At 38.6% G+C, this 19207-nt stretch overlaps 1 protein-coding gene across 1 annotated transcript in view; it reads left to right on the top strand.

The window, feature by feature from the left end:
* LOC136852519 (YLP motif-containing protein 1-like) overlaps positions 1-19207 on the top strand; it is a 277111-nt gene that overhangs the window by 248643 nt on the left and 9261 nt on the right. Inside the window, 1 exon segment of the mRNA XM_067127217.1 lies at positions 16553-16613. Coding sequence (XP_066983318.1) covers positions 16553-16613 — 61 coding nt within the window.

The raw sequence follows: 19207 nt of genomic DNA, 5'->3' as shown, positions 1-19207 counted from the left end.
AAAATGCTGGGGACTAACAATGTGCAATGCTCGTAAAAACAGGAGAAAAAATGGATATTTACAATATTATTTGACCTATGAGCTTTTGTGATGTGGATTGTATTGTCTTTTTATGATCGGTCAGACTTTTCTTATAACGAGCATGGAAATTACTTTCATGACTAACATTGGCAGCTCCATAAACAATATGTCAATATTTTTCAAATTTACATAGGGACGACGCAATCGTTAAAGAAGAGGGTCCATTCAATGTAAACCATATCTGAGTGCTTTCACAACATTTTCACTTATTTGTTTGCTTGACAAGTTTACAACACACTCATTACATTCACTATTAGCCCAGTCACTGCTATCATTAAGATTTTAGTTTTCTGTCCTGTGTCCTTGTTAGGGCATCTGTAGTCCTGTGAAGTTTTCCGTAGATTTCTTGTTGCAGCGAGTCCTTCCAGTCAGCCGGGATAGAATGATTGAATCAAATTCTAGCTTTTTCTTATTCCTTAAATTTTTCTTTCTCTTCTTGCTTTGCAGCTGCTATGTGGCATTTTAACACACGTTTTTTTTTATGTATTTGTATGTTTAATAGTTTTATTGAAAATGTTCATTTTGCAAAAATTGTTATTGTTTACCAAAAGGAGAAAATTTGTACTTTTATAAATATGTAGTCAGCTTTTTCATTCCAAGGTCATTTTTGGTGGTTAGTCTCTTCCCCTGTATATCCTTTAATTGACTCCTCCCTGCTTTTGAGCCAGTTAGGCCTAATCCTTTCTAAAACCTCTCAAAGATTTACCTTAATCTTTGTTTTAGTAGGTCCAGTAATTCTTCAACTTTGTTGGATTCCAAGTGCATCTGCTCCTTTATAATCCCCACCCTCAGAGATATCTGTATGTTATCTGTCAATTATACAAGTTTTCCTATAAACTTATTTTTATATTTTTCATCGGTCTGCTAGTGGAGGACCATTGTGCTGAAAGGGCTAGCAACCACTCCATTGTTTCATTTTTCCTTTGTGGCATTTGCCTTTATATATATAAAAAATATATATATATACATATGTATATATAACTATGTATGTATAATTGTATATATATATATATATGTGTACATACATACATACATACATACATACATACATACATATATGTGTATATATAGTATGTATGTATATATATATATATATACATTATATATACATATATATATATATATATATATATATATATATATATATATATATATATATATATATATATATATATATATATATATATATATATATATATATATATATTAATTTATTTTGAACACATGTAACATTCTTTATATGAAGAATGATGTATGAATGATAGTTCTCATCAGTTAAAAAATTTAACAAGTTTCAATCAATATCAGTATACATACATATATATATCACCTCAGGTGAAAAAATAAGATTGGTTGTAGGTCCTGACTGGTTTTAAGTTATCTCCAAGTCATTAATGGAGGACAGATACATAGTGGTAGAAATAACAGTATATGTGCTAGGAAGACAATACGGATAAACATACCAACTGTTGGAGACTAAAGCTCCACACCTGATCGTTGTATAAGGGAGAGGGGCAACAAAACTCAAGTGCTAGGACCTCGCACTATGTTTATAAATATGATAATACTTTTTCATACACATCTAATGCGTTCCTTAAAATTTAAACATTTTACAAATTTCTCTTGAAATCATAGGATCAAGTTTATACATCCCTTGAATGATATTCATGTTATGACCATGACTTTATAAGATACTAGACTCAGTGGTATTCCTTTCAAGTGCATCCTTAAATTAAGCTGTCCTTTTTGCCCATGCCCAGCTGAGTGTTTGATTATTCTCACTAACATGATTGTTCTCACAAACATGTACAAAAACTCCATCGTTCATCTGTGAATATCTTACACATATTTTATTGTTCTGTTCTCATTTCCAGTATTTTTTTTTGTTTTTCCAGTTTTACAAATGTAAAAGTTATCACAAGATTTACAGGGATGTGTATATAAAATTCCATGTAAGTCTTGTGATAACTTTTATATTTGTCAAACTGGATAAACACTGGAAAAAGGAATAGAATAGCATAAAAAAATGTGTAATGTATGTGCAAGTGAACAGTATAATCTTTGTCTGTATTAGTGTGAGTAATCATGTACTCAACTGGCCAGGAGCAAAAAAAAAAAGTCTTAATTTAATAATGCACTGGAAAGGAATATCATTGAGTCTAAGTTTTATATAAAAAAAGTTATGGGCCATAACATGAATATCCGTCAAGGCATGTATAAACTTGATCCTATAATTTCAAAAGAAAAATGTGAAGTATTTAAATGTTCAGGAGGGTAGTAGGCAAGCATGGAAAAAGGATTAACGTATTTGTAGATATGGTATGGGATATAAGCACTAATGAGTGGTGTTATCCCTCCCCCTTTGACACATGAAAGGTTTGGAGCTTTAGTCTCCACCAGTATGTATGTTTCTGTTGTCCCCCTAGCATTTATATTGTGATGTCTAAAACTATGTATCAGTCGTTCATTAATGACTTTTAAGTAAAGTTGAAACAAGCCAAGACATACAACAAGTTGCTGTGGTAATATGTGATACACTAATCATGCAATAATGTAGTTATAATCATACATGTACAGTCTTGGCGAGTTGGGTGGGCGGCACCTACGCGTTTTTCCGAAAATGCGAACTTCCCTCTGAAGATGATATTAGTGGAAGAATGAATAGGCACTGTCAGGCGACATCTGGCAACCCACTCCTCTCTCCCTGAGAGGAGTAGAAGTTCCCAGTAGCTGCCGGTCAATTATAGTGGATTATTTACCAAATTTTTTCATCCGCATGGACTCGTGAGTTTGCTGTTATTTAGCCCCCATTTAGTGCTTTTTTTCTTATAATGAGCTGCAATAAGCTCTTGTCAAGTGAGAAAATAAGTCAGATAATCACTCTGCATAAGGTGGAAACTGCAACTAAGGATATTGCCGATGTGGTGGGCATTTAGTGATCGAACTGTGCAGTGGTGGGTAAAAAAGTTGAGAGATGGGTCACTAATGCCCACAACATCGGTAATATCCTTAGTTGCAGTTTCCACCTTATGCAGAGTGATTATCTGACTTATTTTCTCACTTGACAAGAGTTTATTGCAGCTCATTATAAGAAAAAAAGCACTAAATAGGGGCTAAATAACAGCAAACTCACGAGTCCATGTGGATGAAAAAATTTGGTAAATAATTCGCTATAATTGACCAGCAGCTACTGGGAACTTCTACCCCTCTCAGGGAGAGAGGAGTGGGTTGCCAGATGTCGCCTGACAGTGCCTACTCATTCTTCCAGTAATAACTATCATCTTCAGAGGGCGGTTCGCATATGCGGAAAAATATGTAGGTGCCACCCACCCAACCCACCGAGACTTTATATACACTATGTACATTATATATATATATATATATATATATATATATATATATATATATATATATATATATATATATATATATATATATATTTTTATATGTTTCCTGGTGCAGGTGGATCTTATGACTCCACAGTTATTACTTTTACTCAAAAAATGGCCTTGTAAGATACCCAGGACATATAAAACACAAACAAAAAAGAAGTACACGGAGCGGAGGGCTCTTCACTAGGGGAAGTGCGTGAAACACGTGGATATAAAAATAGTTATATTTGATAGCACACAAGGTCAAAAGGAAAATTAACTGAAAATACGGTAAATTACTGCCGAGAAGTCCTCCCGAAGGGGGAGCTTAGGAATGCCAGGAACACGGACCAAGGATAATTCTGCTACAGGCGTCTTTCTGAAACGATATTTGGACCCACGTTACACATCTAATGCTGGAATTTGGGATTGAATTACTCGGGGTGCACTGAAGGCGCCAAGGACTCCCCAGGCGTTACTTGTGACTCAGAGGAAAGAAGCTGTGAACACGTGGGCCTGGCTTGAACCAAGGAATATCAGGGAACACAAAGTTATAGGCCCAGAGATTAATAAATGCAAAAAGGGCTAAGTAATCGTGACTAGCAACTCGTTTTGGGTACATTACCACATTTGTAGGGCGTAGGGATGACGACGTCTTCTGCCGAGAAACACGTGTGGGAGCGTGGACAAATGGTAGCCTCCCTCTCCAAGGTATTTCTTCAAGTCTTAGATTGGGGCGGAAAAGGGCGCCCTTGGGATGATGAAAAGGCCGCCGTTTAATGTCAGCTCGCGTTTGGAAGACTTGCAATCCCCCTTGCAGTCTTCTAAGGCCACGTGGAATGGAACACGGGCACACAGGGCGGCGATGGGATCCACGTGGCGGCGAGCGGAAGAGGAGGGCAGGGGCAACGGCCCAAGACTGGACTTGTTCTCGGCTTAAACTAGCGGCAGCGTGTGAGGCGGCTATCCTGGCCCTGACCTTTTATTGCTTCTGGACAGGGTAGGGGCGATGTCCTGACCCAGATCGCCGACCGGATATCATAGAAAACGATTTTTTTCCCTGTACCAAAGAAAACAGTGCAAAGCCAGTTTACTGTCCCAAACTATTATATTTTCTCTGAGCCCTTATTTCCCCGACCTTCAAAGGTTCAAACCAACCCAAAGCAGGGAAGGAGAAGAGTTTCCTAGCGTATTTTTGCGCTACTCTTTACAGCTCCCTGGCAAGATAATATTCACACCTATAAACGGGTGCGAATATTGACAAAAGCAAAAATGATGAAGAAAACGTTCGACTTTATTCTATCTTTTACTTTACTACAACCTTTACTTTACTTTATTTGTAAAACTCTGATGCCACACTAATCAATAACAAACTGAAGGTTTACTTTAGGAGCAGAGTGCAATTTAGACTATACAATAAAAGGGTAAACTTGTTTGCAAATTAATTATTGCTCAAATACTTCCTAAGTACTGTTTCTACCCATTCTTTTATTCGATTTACTTTACTGGGGTAATAAAGGCTCAAAAGAAAATAAACAAAAACACTTCAAAATTTCAAAATAACAACAACAAAATAAAACATACAAGGCAGAATTTAAAAGGAAACAAATGTAAACCCACTGATTCCTTAATGCTATCCTGGAATTACAGGCATGCTATTACTTGTGCCTTGAAGAGGCGGCATTCGTGACAATACACTGTAGGTATTAAATAATATCCCCTTTACCAAAATTGTAATAATAGAATTCAATTCTTCTTTTCAATCGACCTCCAATTGTTCACAAGCTCGACGAGCATAACTAATATTTCCCACGAACGCTAATCTGAAGGGGCAAGAACTTGACAGCTGTGAGGCAAAGAGATTATTCGCGGGTTTTAATTCGCCAACTTAAATGACGCTAAATTTTACGTCTGCAGCTTACAACTCGGGTGTAAGCTAAAAATAGACTACTCGACTTATGAATGGGAGGATAAACAAATGAAGGGGAAAATGGACAAGGATAACATTCTCCACATGGATAAAAAAAAAAAAAGAAATGTAAATAAAAATAAAGGAAACTACACAGAACAACAACGAAGGATATTACTTCATACTAAAGGCGGGCCGCATCACGGGTGATTAAAAAGGCAACGTTAAAATTCGTAAGGGCAGGAGTCTTGTGACTCGAGATTCGTAAAAAAAAAAGAAAAGATTAAATGCAAAAAAGTAAATAATATACGTAAAAAATAAAGGATAACAGAGTGAGGTATTTATGATTTACTTCTTTATCTAACTTCCGTCTGTCGCCAACAGACGACGGTCAGAGCTAACTCTCAGCCCAAGGGCGGGGGAAAGAAACCCAAAGGCGCGACCCCTTCAGGAAGAGTTGACACGCCTGCCTTGTGCCAAAGGACGGGCGGCGTAAGGGCGTGCCACTTCCCACTCTGTCTCTCTTACTGCTTCAAAATAAAGTTATTTATACATTTCAAAGGGGATGATATCCCATATATTAACTGCCGCTTGCGGTGGTAAGTAAGGGAAAGTGTGAAGGAAAGATCGATAGAGAAGGATGAGGGATAGAAATTCCAAAGGAAAGGAAGAAGATAGCGGAAGGCCTTGGCATCCTCTCCTGGATGAAAGGTGCCAAGACGTTCAAAGATGAAGAAGGGGGCCCTATGCCAAGTTTGCACAGGGCCCAGAAGAGCTCGGGGCTCCTTGTGGACTACCTGCGATCGCCCACACCCGTGGTAACTCCGCCGCGAACCTCTCCTCCTTGGACCGTTGTCCTTGGCGGGAATCGAGGGCCCGAGGCCAAAGGGCGGCAGGGGTGCCATCTGGGTCGCTGCTGCGACAACTGACCCAGGAATTTTGTTCGCCATCTCGGACATTAACCGGCGCAGATCGCAGAGTTCATCGGCCCAGGAAGGCGGGGCAGAATCATGACTCGCGGAAGAATCTGCGGCGGGCGGCGAGAGAGGGGACGGCCGGAGGGGGCGGGGTCGACTTGCTTGCAGGGGTGACCAGCTCAGGCACTGACATTGGCACTGGCGCTGGTGGCGATGTGGTGGTGGTCTCGTCTGTCTGGACGGACGGAGACTGGCACTGCTCAGTGCGCCGAAGGGGCACTGGCAGAGGAGCTGAAGGCCGAGATTCTCCTGAAGGGAGATCTGGCTGAGGCCTCGGCACTGGCACGGATGCCGTGCCGGGCACTGGACTCGGATTTGGATGATTTATTGGGGAATGGGGACCCCGGAATGGTGGTGGCTTGAAATGGGACGTAAAGTCTTGGCCCAGGAGGACGTCATAGTCTCCTGGAATGTGTTTCGCTTCTGGCGAGACGAAGGGTCCTGGCTCTGTGGGGTCGGGTGACCCTCAGTTGGACCGTAGGGAGGATCATTTTAAAATTGTTAATGCCCTCAATGGTGACGAGCTTGCGTCGGTCTATTATAGCTCCATAGGGAACTTTGTCCCTCCTTATGAGGGGAAATTTGCGCGCCAGAGTCGTCAAATGCCTTGACCTGGCGTGCTGAGTATTTACCTCGAGGAGGTGCCACATAGATGGGACCCTCGGCAGGAGGGCCTAAGGACTCGGGATTCGTTACTGCCAGGGCGACGGCGGGAGGTCCTGCCTTATTATTTCTAGGGCATTTTGCCCATGAGGAAGAGTGGCCATAAACCTTGCACGCTGTGCAAAAGGTTTGGCTGAAATCTCGCGCACTGCCCGGCAGAGGCGCAGGCGACTTATTAGGGGCTGTCCGGAGAGAGAGACGCGGGTGGTTTACTGCGGCATTGCTCCTTGGCATGCCCGATCTTTTTACAGAACCCGCACACGACGGGCTTCTGTGATTGCCCATTCTTCGGCGGAGGGCACCCGATAGGTAGGCGGGTGGCGTAATTTTGCGCTGCAGCGAGCTCTCCTGGGGTGATGGGTGTCCCATAGATCCGCTATTCGGCAGCAATCAGCTAAGGTGGGGGCTCCTTCTCGGCGATGTGCGTGGCGAGGCCGGCGGGTGTAGAGTAGGAAGTTCTCTATTTGTATTTGTTCGATGGCATCGTTGAGGGTCATAACGCCCACGGCCTCGAACCATTTGGCACGGCACGCTCGGACTTGTAGGCCCAGTCTGCCCAGGTTTGATTGGCCTCCTTCACTAGCCCGCGCCAGCGCTCCTCCTCCAGCGTTCAGGGGTTATCTCGCACGCCTTGGCAATAGTCTGGCGTACGACCTCCCAATTTTCCTGCTCCTCCGGCGGGAGGGCCCTGTAGGCAATCAGGGCCTTCCCTCCAAGGAACTTGCCCAACACCAGGAGAGTTCGGCGGCACTCAGGGGCAGGCCTTTAGCACTGTCTCGGCGCTGTCGAGCCACACCTCGGGCTCAGCCTCCGTCCACTTCGGCATGCAGGCGAGCCTGGCTGAAGGCACTCATCCCCTGGGGGCAGGTGGAGGCGAAGGGCCACTCTGTTGCAGCATTGCGAGTTCATGGGCACGCTGCTTGTCCCTTTCTTCCCTCTCGGCTTCTTCTCGTTTCTCCTGGGCCAGTCTTTCTGCTGTTCGTCTCGTTTCTCCTGGGCTAGTCTTTCTGCCTCACGTTCTTGTCTCTCTGCGTCTTCCCGTCTCTCCTGAGCCAGCCTCTCTGCCTCCGTTCCTGTCTCTCTCTGCTTCTCTGTTCTTGCCGTGCAGTCTCGTCTCGTCTCTCCTGAGCCTGTCTTTCTGCCTGTATGGCGTCCATCCTCTCCTGTACCCAGTCTCTTAGTTCTCTCCCGGAAAGGCCGAGTTCCTTCCCTGAGGACATGAAGAACTTGAAATCCTCGCTCTGCTGAGACCGTGTCGACATTTTGCAGGCGGGAGAGGACGCTAGTAACACACAGAATTAATTTCCCAGAGCTGTGGGAATCTTGGACACTTTTTCAAAGGACGTATGATTGGTCTCCCGATTTACCGACGAAGCGGGCTGATTGGGGACGATGAATTAGCGATGATTGGTCTCCCGATTTACCGACGGAGCGGGCTGATTGGGGACGATGAGTAGCAATGATTGGTCTCCCGATTTTACCGACGAAGCGGGCTGATTGGGGACGATGAATTAGCGATGATTGGTCTCCCGATTTACCGACGGAGCGGGCTGATTGGGGACGATGAATTAGCAATGATTGGTCTCCCGGTTTACCGACGAAGCGGGCTGATTTGGGGACGTTGAATTAGCAATGATTGGTCTCCCTATTTACCGACGAAGCGGGCTGATTGGGGACGATGAATTAGCAATGAGTGGTCTCCCGGTTTACCGACGAAGCGGGCTGATTGGGGACGATGAATTTAGCAATGATTGGTCTCCCTATTTACCGACGAAGCGGGCTGATTGGGGACGATGAATTAGCGATGATTAGTCTCCCGATTTACCGACGAAGCGGGCTGATTGGGGACGATGAATTAGCAATGATTGGTCTCCCTATTTACCGACGAAGCGGGCTGATTGGGGACGATGAATTAGCAATGATTGGTCTCCCGGTTTACCGACGAAACGGGCTGACTTGGGGACGATAAATTAGCAATGATTGGTCTCCCGATTTACCGACGAAGCGGGCTGATTGGGGACGATGAATTAGCAATGATTGGTCTCCCGGTTTACCGACGAAGCGGGCTGATTGGGGACGATGAATTAGCGATGATTGGTCTCCCGATTTACCGACGGAGCGGGCTGATTGGGGACGATGAATTAGCAATGATTGGTCTCGGTTTACCCGGTCTCCCGAATTACCGACGGGCTGATTGGGGACTGAATGGAAAATGAATTGGTCTCACCAACGGACCGACGACACGGATTTATTGGGGACAAGAATAGAATTTATGGCGCCGGGAATTTCCGCACAGACGACGTCTGATCAGCGAGGCGCTAGTTTTACTGACTTATGGGAGAAGTGTAATTCTCAGGACAATTAGGTGGGGGGCCATCCCACAATCACAACAGATAGGCAACACGCAGCCGTAGTAACAGCACAAAACAAAACCACAGAAAACAGAACAATACAGAACATATAATGTCAGACCCCAACAATGCAAAAAATTTGGTAGAGCGAAGCAAATCAAACAAACAAATGTTTTCCTAACTGGGCCACGGAATGGACGGTCAAGGCCGTCTGCGCCAAATGAATGAACGAGCGTGAACACCCGTAAACACCGGGGACTTCCCGAAATGCGGAACAGACGACGGTTGTTGACCCTTTTCGTCCTGGGCGTATAATATACGCTTTCGCTCCTATTTCTAAAAACGAGAGAGAGGGTAAAAATGCGTCAGCAATGCTAATCTGACTTTCGAACACGTGGTTGACGTCGAGGTCTCGCGCCTATCTCTAATGATTCGGTTTGAAATCACTCGTTTCTACAGGAGGAATATGCGCACTATTCCTTTAATGATTTATCACCTGTATAACCTAATTGAATGGCATGCAAGCCGCGTGCAAAGGCTTCCAAAGCTAAGTTTTCGGCGATTTCTCTCTCGTTTTCCTCGGACATGCGCCCTACTATAAAAAAATTCCTAGGACTAGTCACGTTTTCTACAGCGTCCTACGCTAAATAAACACAGTTTACTTACGCAGAATTTCCTTGGCCTGTTGCGCTGGCTTTTCAAAGGTTAAGTAATCTGTCTCGTATCCAGCTTAGCTGAGCTAATTGCTGATTTCAAAAATTGCAACACAAACAACAAAGGGGGAAGAGGGGATGCAATCATTACGAGAATCACTGGTCAGGTCGCCATTTTTATATGTTTCCTGGTGCAGGTGGATCTTATGACTCACAGTTATTACTTTTACTCGAAAATGGCCTTGTAAGATACCCAGGACATATAAAACACAAACAAAAAAAGAAGTACACGGAGCGGAGGGCTCTTCACTGGGAAGTGCGTGAAACACGTGGATATAAAAATAGTTATATTTGATAGCACACAAGGTCAAAAGGAAAATTAACTGAAAATACGGTAAATTACTGCCGTAGAAGTCCTCCCGAAGGGGGAGCATAAGGAATGCCAGGAACACGGACCAAGGATAATTCTGCTACAGGCGTCTTTCTGAAACGATATTTGGACCCGTTTTACACATCTAATGCTGGAATTTGGGGATTGAATTACTCGGGTGCACTGAAGGCGCCAAGGACTCCCGAGGCGTTACTTGTGACTCAGAGGAAAGAAGCTGTGAACACGTGGGCCTGGCTTGAACCAAGGAATATCAGGGAACACAAAGTTATAGGCCCAGAGATTAATAAATGCAAAAGGGCTAAGTAATCGTGACTAGCAACTCGTTTTGGGTACATTACCACATTTGTAGGGGCGCAGGGATGACGGCGTCTTCTGCCGAGAAACACGTGTGGAGCGTGGACAAATGGTAGCCTCCTCTCCAAAGGTATTTCTTCAAGTCTTAGATTGGGGCGGAAAAGGGCGCTTGGGATGATGAAAAGGCCGCCGTTTAATGTCAGCTCGCGTTTGGAAGACTTGCAATCCCCTTGCAGTCTTCTAAGGCCACGTGGAATGGAAACACGGGCACACAGGGCGGCGATGGGATCCACGTTGGCGAGCGGAAGAGGAGGGCAGGGGCAACGGCCCAAGACTGGACTTGTTCTCGGCTTAAACTAGCGGGCGTGGGGGGAAAATGACTATCCTGGCCCTGACCTTTTATTGCTTCTGGACAGGGGTAGGGGGCGCGATGTCCTGACCCAGATCGCCGACCGGATATCATAGAAAACGATTTTCTTTCCTGTACCAAAGAAAACAGTGCAAAGCCAGTTTACTGTCCCCAAACTATTATATTTTCTCTGAGCCCTTATTTCCCCGACCTTCAAAGGTTCAAACCAACCCAAAGCAGGGAAGGAGAAGAGTTTCCTAAGGATTTTTTGCATATTCTTATATTTATACATATTAATTTTATATATTAATTTTATATATATATATATATATATATATATATATATATATATATATATATATATATATATATATATATATATATATATATATATATATATATATATATATATTATATTATATATATATATTATCATACATATATTATATTATATGGGTTATTATCAAAGGAGTGACATAACAAAGGTGACAAAAAATAAGGAAAATCAAAGGAGTAACATAATGAAAGAGTGACAAAAACAAAATATCTGCAAAGAAATGAAATATCTAATTACTTAAAACAGTGGTTTCATCGTTTGAAAACTCCTTAAAGGCCGCAGTTCAGTCTTTAATTGTTTTTCTAAACTTTTAACCATAGAGAAATTGTCTAATTACTTGAAGTACAGACAGCCCTGGTTATTAGCGGGGGTTCCGTTCCAGCGGTGTGACAATAAGTGGAAATTGCCAGTAACCGAAAATCGGCAATATCACCTCCGATAACCAGAGATTGGCACCTCTGTTAGGTATATATCGGCACCAGTACCCGATTATTGGCGCTGATAAGCAGGAATCGGTGCATATCCACGCCGAAAATCACCGATTTTTGCTGCTAGACAAGTGCCGTAAAACCGGATCGCTGATACCAAACCTGACAGTAACCAGGGACTGCCTGTACTGGTTTCTGTTATTACAACTACTATAGTCTTGTTTGAACAATCTAAAAGTTTGCTTTCTCATTCGTATATAATCTATGCAAACGATATTTATTTTTACAAATCTACATTTCTTGAACAGTGCTTTTTACATCCCATCATGGATTAATGTCTTTGTAAAATCTCAGATGGACAAGTAGAAGCTTGCTTTCAATGGATATATATACCAACACCAGCTATCCAGAAATCATAACCATTATTATTTCCCCTGTGAAGATAAAAATGTAATGGTTCTGCTACTCTTTGAGGTGTATCCCTTTTCAATACCAATGATGGCTCAGTATCAGAAGGCAGAGCACACAGTCATCCGCTGATAGATGGAAGAAAGGAAATGATACGGGCATTAACAGAATTGAAATCAAAGTGTAAAATTTCAGATGCAATACCTGCTGCAATTGTCCAAGAGGCTCGACAGACAGTAAACATAAGTGACTCAACAGGAATGCCTTCCACACCTGCTATGAAACAAGTTGTTCGTCATATCCGAAAAAAAGAGCTTCCATCAGAAGGAGATTGTGCAGCAGATGTAGTGATCCCAGATAGGTTAAAGATTACCAGAAGTGGAGAAAAAACTTTTTATTGTTTGACACAAAAGATGGAGACGTGGCTAATGAAAACGAGAGGCAGCAGGAAAACGTAAGAATTGTTGGATTTGGAACTGATGACAATTAAGGAAACTAGCTAATTTGGAGGTCCTTCAACTATATACCATTCACTACATGTTTCATGGACAAACGTTTTGAGCTGTTTATTCCTTACTGCCTGGAAAACACGGAGGTATATGCGTACATGCTTGAATTATTCATTTCAGTTGCAGAAACAAAGGAAATTGAGCTGAACTCTAAATTTATAATAGTTGATTTTAACCTTGCAAGCATAAATGCTCTTCAACAAAAATTTCCAAATGCTAAGGTAACAAGGTGTTTGTTTCATCTTTGTCAAAACATATATCGAAATGTCCAGAAGAATGGCCTTGTAAATATCTACAAAAATAATGAAGATGTGGCTTAAGTATAAAAAAGTTGTCAGCTCTTGCATTTTTACCTCCAGGGGAAATTTGTGATGCATTTTTATATTTTTCAAGTTGTGCTCTTATAACGCTGAAACAGTGTACAAGTATTTTAGAGATATGTTCGTGCTGGGAAGATCCATTGTTGCAAGGTGAAGAGGACGGCTCCAGCAGCGTCACTCACCAAGATTTCGTCCAACTTTATGGAGTATTCATTATCTACAGGCATAAAGTCTTCTAGAACTAATAATAATTTGGAAGCCTGGCACAGAATGTTTGAAACTGTGGTGGAACATTACCACATGGTAGTATTTTTAATGATTAAAGAGTTTTTAGAAGAAAAACATCAAATACACCCAGAAATGGAGCAGCTAATTGCTGAGAATAACAACTAAAAAAAGAAAAAGAACAAATCCAAAGGGAACAGCAACTTGCTACTGTTATAGCTAGACATGGAACTGCCTTTCTTGATGATTACCTGAGGGGGGATTGCATACAATCTTCATTTTATTGCAGCCACTGTCAATGATCTTAATATTATTGATGGCGAGGTTACTAGTGATGAAAATTAAAGATTAAATATTTTTGTAACATTTTAAAAAATTTTTTTATGTTAATGCAGTAATTAAATTTTTATGTCATGTCCAGTTAGTAAAATTTTGCCTGTTTGTTTCTCTTTCTGTAATTGTCCCATCTCTGCCACCACTCTGTCACTCTTGTGAAATGTAACTCCTTTGAAATGTCACTCCTTTGAAGATCTCCCATATTATATATTTGTGTGTGTTTATGTATTGTGTGTATATATATATATATATTATATATTATATATATATATATATATATATATATATATATATATATATATATATATATATATATATATATATATATATATATATATATATATGTATATGTATGTATGTATATGTATATGTATATACTGTATATACACATAAAATATCAAATTTATCTTTAAAAGTGAAAGTGCAAAAGGAAAGGTGAAAATTAATGCCATGCACCGTTTATTCAGTGGTGACATCTTTTTCAGCAACTCACTCATTGCTCTCGTGGAGACTATATTACTGGTGGTGTTACAATGGAACTCCAGTACATTTCAATATATAAAAGAATGCAGTCATTGAAATTTGCTGTAGTTTACATCTCATTGTGACAAAGTGGGTTCTTTACATCCTTTGAAGATTTCCATGCCCTACCTCTGTGGAATATACCTCTTGATCACAGTTTTTATCATGTGCAATTTTGATTGAATGCTAAAGCACGTGTCATTTATTTTCAAGACTACACTTTTCCTCTGCCATATGAATTCTTAACTTGAAACGTAAAACTTTGAGGGGAAAGATGAGAATTTCTGCTGTGCAGTTTCATTTATTATATGCTGTCAGATGTGCCAGCTATTAACATTTGGCTGTCTTCAGGGCAAAACAAGTTAATGGCTAAGACAGATGCCTGCTCAGAATAAATGGATAAAATATAAGTAATTTTCATCTTTTTCTTCAAAGCTTACCCTCAAGAGATAAGGGAAATTTGAAACTTGCCTGATAGATGCCACAATGGCATTAGCTTTCAGTGAAATAGGTAATATATATATATATATATATATATATATATATATATATATATATATATATATATATATATATATATATATATATATATAAACTTATTTAATTATTTATTTATTTATTTATGAATTTATTTATTTATTTATTCAGCTTTCATCTAATAGTACATTATGTAGTGGACAGTAAAGTAAATTCAACTCTCAGAGAGTCAAGCAAAAGTTACTGCTGCTATCAAAACTTTTAATGCAGTTTGTAGGACAAATTGCATTTGATATGTGTTGTTTCTTTTGTAGAAGTTTAAAAAATATGGTAATAAGTAATACTTTTAAAAGTAACCCATGCTATTTTATCAGATGGGCTGTATACTGTGTATTGTATATTACTCATGTTTGTAGTATATGCTGTATGAGCTATATATGCTTTAGATATGTAAGATGTCACTTGAAAATGTCTTTGTAGTTTAATGTATAAACTGTCATTCACTGTACAATGAATATTATTTATGTTTTGGTTTTTGTGCAATATTTAAAGGGGTTTGATTTGGGTAATTAACTTTATGCTCCTAATTTTTCTAGATTTCAAGTTTTCTTTATTAACTTGCTTTATGTTAACATGCAGTTACCATTGACTTGGTGAATTTGTTCAATTCACTTTGATTGTATAGAACTGTATAAAGAAAGTGTATTTTTTTTCAGGATTTACCTTTTGGGTAATGTTGGCATGTTTCATCTTTTGTATGATAAAACCTTGATATTAGATGCCAGTATGTTTTTTTTTTGGAAATGTTCAGTTTAAAGATTTAAAATTTTTTTTATACACACCTCAGCTTAGTTTATTATTTTTGAATTAGTCAAGTATTGCAACAATTTTTTTGTGTTTGTAAGAATTCATTTGTTGTAGTACACAGAGATTTTATGTATGGTTGTATATATGTAAGATAATACTTTTCACTTTTTATAAAAACTATTTATATGCATATAATGCTTTTTGTATATATTTATATATATATATATATATATATATATATATATATATATATATATATATATATATATATATATATATATATATATATATATATAAAGAAATAGAAAAGAACAGAAAATAAGAATTTGCTGTCATTCGGTACTATATTTACAAATATTTTATATGAAAATAACAATTGGAGATTAATATATTCCCTTTCAGTTTATGCATAGCATTGCTTTATGGAAAAAATATGTTTTAGTCTTGCTGCAGGTATTGCATAGTGATGTAAAATGATATTTGCCATATATTTACTGAATGTACAGTGGTTTTTTTACAAGAATGTTGAGTGGTATGTGTATCATGCTAAGAAAGGGTGAATATTTTATGTGAGATACTGTATGCAGTTTTGTGGCACTGTCCATATCGTATGCCAGGAAAATGTAAAAATAAAAAAAAAAAGGTGAGACTGGAAAACAGTATGTTTCATGCATTCAGACTTTTGCTGGAGTATAATAATTTTGTTTGAATGTGAGACAATTTTCTTATGAGGTTACAAAGCTGAAAGTGAAAACTCCCATTATGGTGACCTTTCAGTATTTAATGGTTGCCATAGGCTCAGTACTAGTAGCTTGAAAATTTTTAGAGAGGACTTATTTTGTAAAAAGAACTTGAAAGGTACCAAACAATTGGCAAGACTGGGATTTTTACGGAGACTAGATATGATTTGTATCTTTTATCGTGATGCACAAAACATGCATTATAAAGTTGCCTGACAATTTTCAGGCAATGAATTGTGATGCCTTCACTGTTCAGTATTTCAGGTTTCAAAGTATCAGTATGCTTGTTTTTATATAATTATCTTTATTTTCAGGGATTGCCATCATGTGATTGGTATCCTAAGATTGGATGTGTGATGTAATTTATTTGCTGATAAATCATGCTGTTTGACATATATTCACAGGTTTATAATGATTTTATTCGGAGCAAATGGGATACTGATGAAACTCAAGAAGAAAAACTCGGTAAGTTTATAGTTTTTATGTGTTTTGTATCATTTTTTATGAGCAGGAATATATAGACTGACTTCATGAAAGGTATTTACCATCCAGGATAAAGGCCAAAAAAAAAAAAAAAAAAATAGTAGAAGTGATCTACAGTAGAATGAAAACCATGATACCCTTTTACAAGATTGGGAATACCAACTATTTAACAGTCAGCTGAACTTGATGTGAAATAAATGATCTCAGTACTATGGGCAAATCAAGTATTTAAGTATCTTGAAAGTACTCTAATGGGATGATGGATCATAGTCATAAATAGCTCATTAGATTTTATGTAGGCTTGGTATTTCATGGCTTATTACCTGTCATTTTTAATGATTATTGATATGTCTGTTGTGAAGAAATTGTTGGCACACTATAGGTGTACGTTTTACAAAGAAATTTTAGCTTTTGTTAATTTTTTAGAAACTAGTATATATATTTACATTCATCCTCGAGTATCATAACTTGCACAGATACTGGGAAAGAAATTCTTAATATTCAAGAAGACATTGTATTTTTAGGTACTGTATTCCTAATAGAGGATGCAAGAACAATGTTACATCCATAGCTGAAGTACTATTCAAGTTTAAAGCACTAAACAAGCAAGTGCATTGTGTATAATGTATACACTTCAATAATAAAATTAAATATTTTGAGATAGAGATGAGTTTTTGAAGATAAGTATGTGGGGGATTTTAAATATGATTGGAGAAGGGTAAAATTTAATGTCCAGGAATATATATTGCAAATTTTGAAGATGTAAGTCATATTATATATAAATGAAAACTATGATACTTAGTGTGTTTAGGGCTCATGCAAAAAAGGTACAAGAGCTTATGTGAAGAAAATTTAGCAATGAGGAAAAATTTAAATTTAGAAAAGGAGGGTGTCAGTTAGTTGAGACATTTAAGAATTTAGGAATATGTCAGTAGACAGAGGCGAAAGAATTGAAATGAAAGGTAAAGTTACACATGAAATATATCACTTTAGATATGGGAAATCCAGACCACAGTGTGTGGTACCTTAAAGTAGTATTGCAATATTTCGTAGTCTTTTGAGTATCATTATCAATAATAATGACAGGAAGATCATTTCACAGTTTATAGTAAAAAGAAACTTTATTCCTGCTGGTTATTGTGGCCTTAGGTTACATCAAAGGCACATGACAGGAGGGAAGAGACAGTCCTGTAGAATTATCGTGGTTATAAGGATAATAGATTTATGTCTGAGATAAGAACAGATTAGCAATGACAAACAAAATATCTGGTGTAAAAATGGAAATGTTAGTTGAGAGTTTAAGCAGAAATAAAATCTGAAGTAAGGATTCTCTCTATTTTTAAAAAAATTGAAAATTGAATACCTAGTTTTAGGGAACATGCTGAGAAATTATTGGTATTTTCAAATAATGATTGCAATATTACTTAGGAATGATTAGACTAATAATGGGTTAGGTATGATTTATCAAGAGAGTTAGTACAGATTTTCTTGGAAGGGGCAGATGATGTACTTGACAGGGTAAGGAGGGCAACTTAGGTTATTTTTGGAATTAAATAAGTGTTAGAGTGAGAGGGATACACAAAGTAGTGTGTATTAGTTATAGTAGTTGACATTGAGGATCAAGGGTTGTGCTGAGTAATTCGAGATGTGTTGATTTTAGTATATTATTTCTGGGAAGGAGTACAAAACATAAGGAAATTCATCATGAAACATACTAATGTATATGGGCAGAGCAGGAAGCATTGTAAGTGTTTTCGTAGCATCTTTTAAAATGACTGCAGTATAAAAATTAACTGTAGAGCAAAAGAAAATTGGAAATGAAAAGACAAAGGAATAGAAAAGAAGGGCTGAGAATCTGAATAAGTACAGTACACAACTGCAGGAAAGGGAACATTGGCAAAAGAGAAGTTGGTGGAAGAACTTTGCAGGTAGCTATTTGTATGACAAAATTCAGTGTAAATGTTTATTGATATGTAAAACTATTCTACTATGCTTTAGTGTACTATACTGAAATGAACACAAGGAAAGCAGGAACTGTGTACATGCAGTCTCACAAAACTATTTATGTAATTAATAAAGCAACCCTAGTTTGATATCATTATAGGAAATTAACAACTAAATGTGATGGATGGTCCACTGATTATATATAAAACTAAGATGATAATGCAAACAGATCAAATATTAACCAGTGGAAGAATACTGCTAAAGGCAGGAAGTATAATCACAGTTGAGTTTTAGTTTAGGATCTGATAGTTAGTTAGGTATAAATGATTTGTTTAACCAGACCTCTGAACTCTTTTAGGGTTCTTCTCGGATCTGATAGTGTGTATGAACTATTGTAAGGGAAGATAGCAAATAGTGTAGAGTTACAGTACAGTGATAATGTATCTAAGCTCAGCCAGTAGATGAGAGGTTCATGTTTTATTTAAAGTAAAACCTGACCTGCTGTCACCATACATGGTGCTTGCTTAAACTGAAAGTTATTGAGGAGACTATATTGCCCATTAAAATACTGTATAGTAATAAATAACAAATTTTCATAGCTGTAAATACTATGTGCAATAATTGGTCAAGGA

This window comes from Macrobrachium rosenbergii, chromosome 25, assembly GCF_040412425.1.
Source record: "Macrobrachium rosenbergii isolate ZJJX-2024 chromosome 25, ASM4041242v1, whole genome shotgun sequence".
Lineage (NCBI taxonomy): Eukaryota > Metazoa > Arthropoda > Malacostraca > Decapoda > Palaemonidae > Macrobrachium > Macrobrachium rosenbergii.
This window is presented reverse-complemented; position numbering and strand designations above follow the sequence as displayed.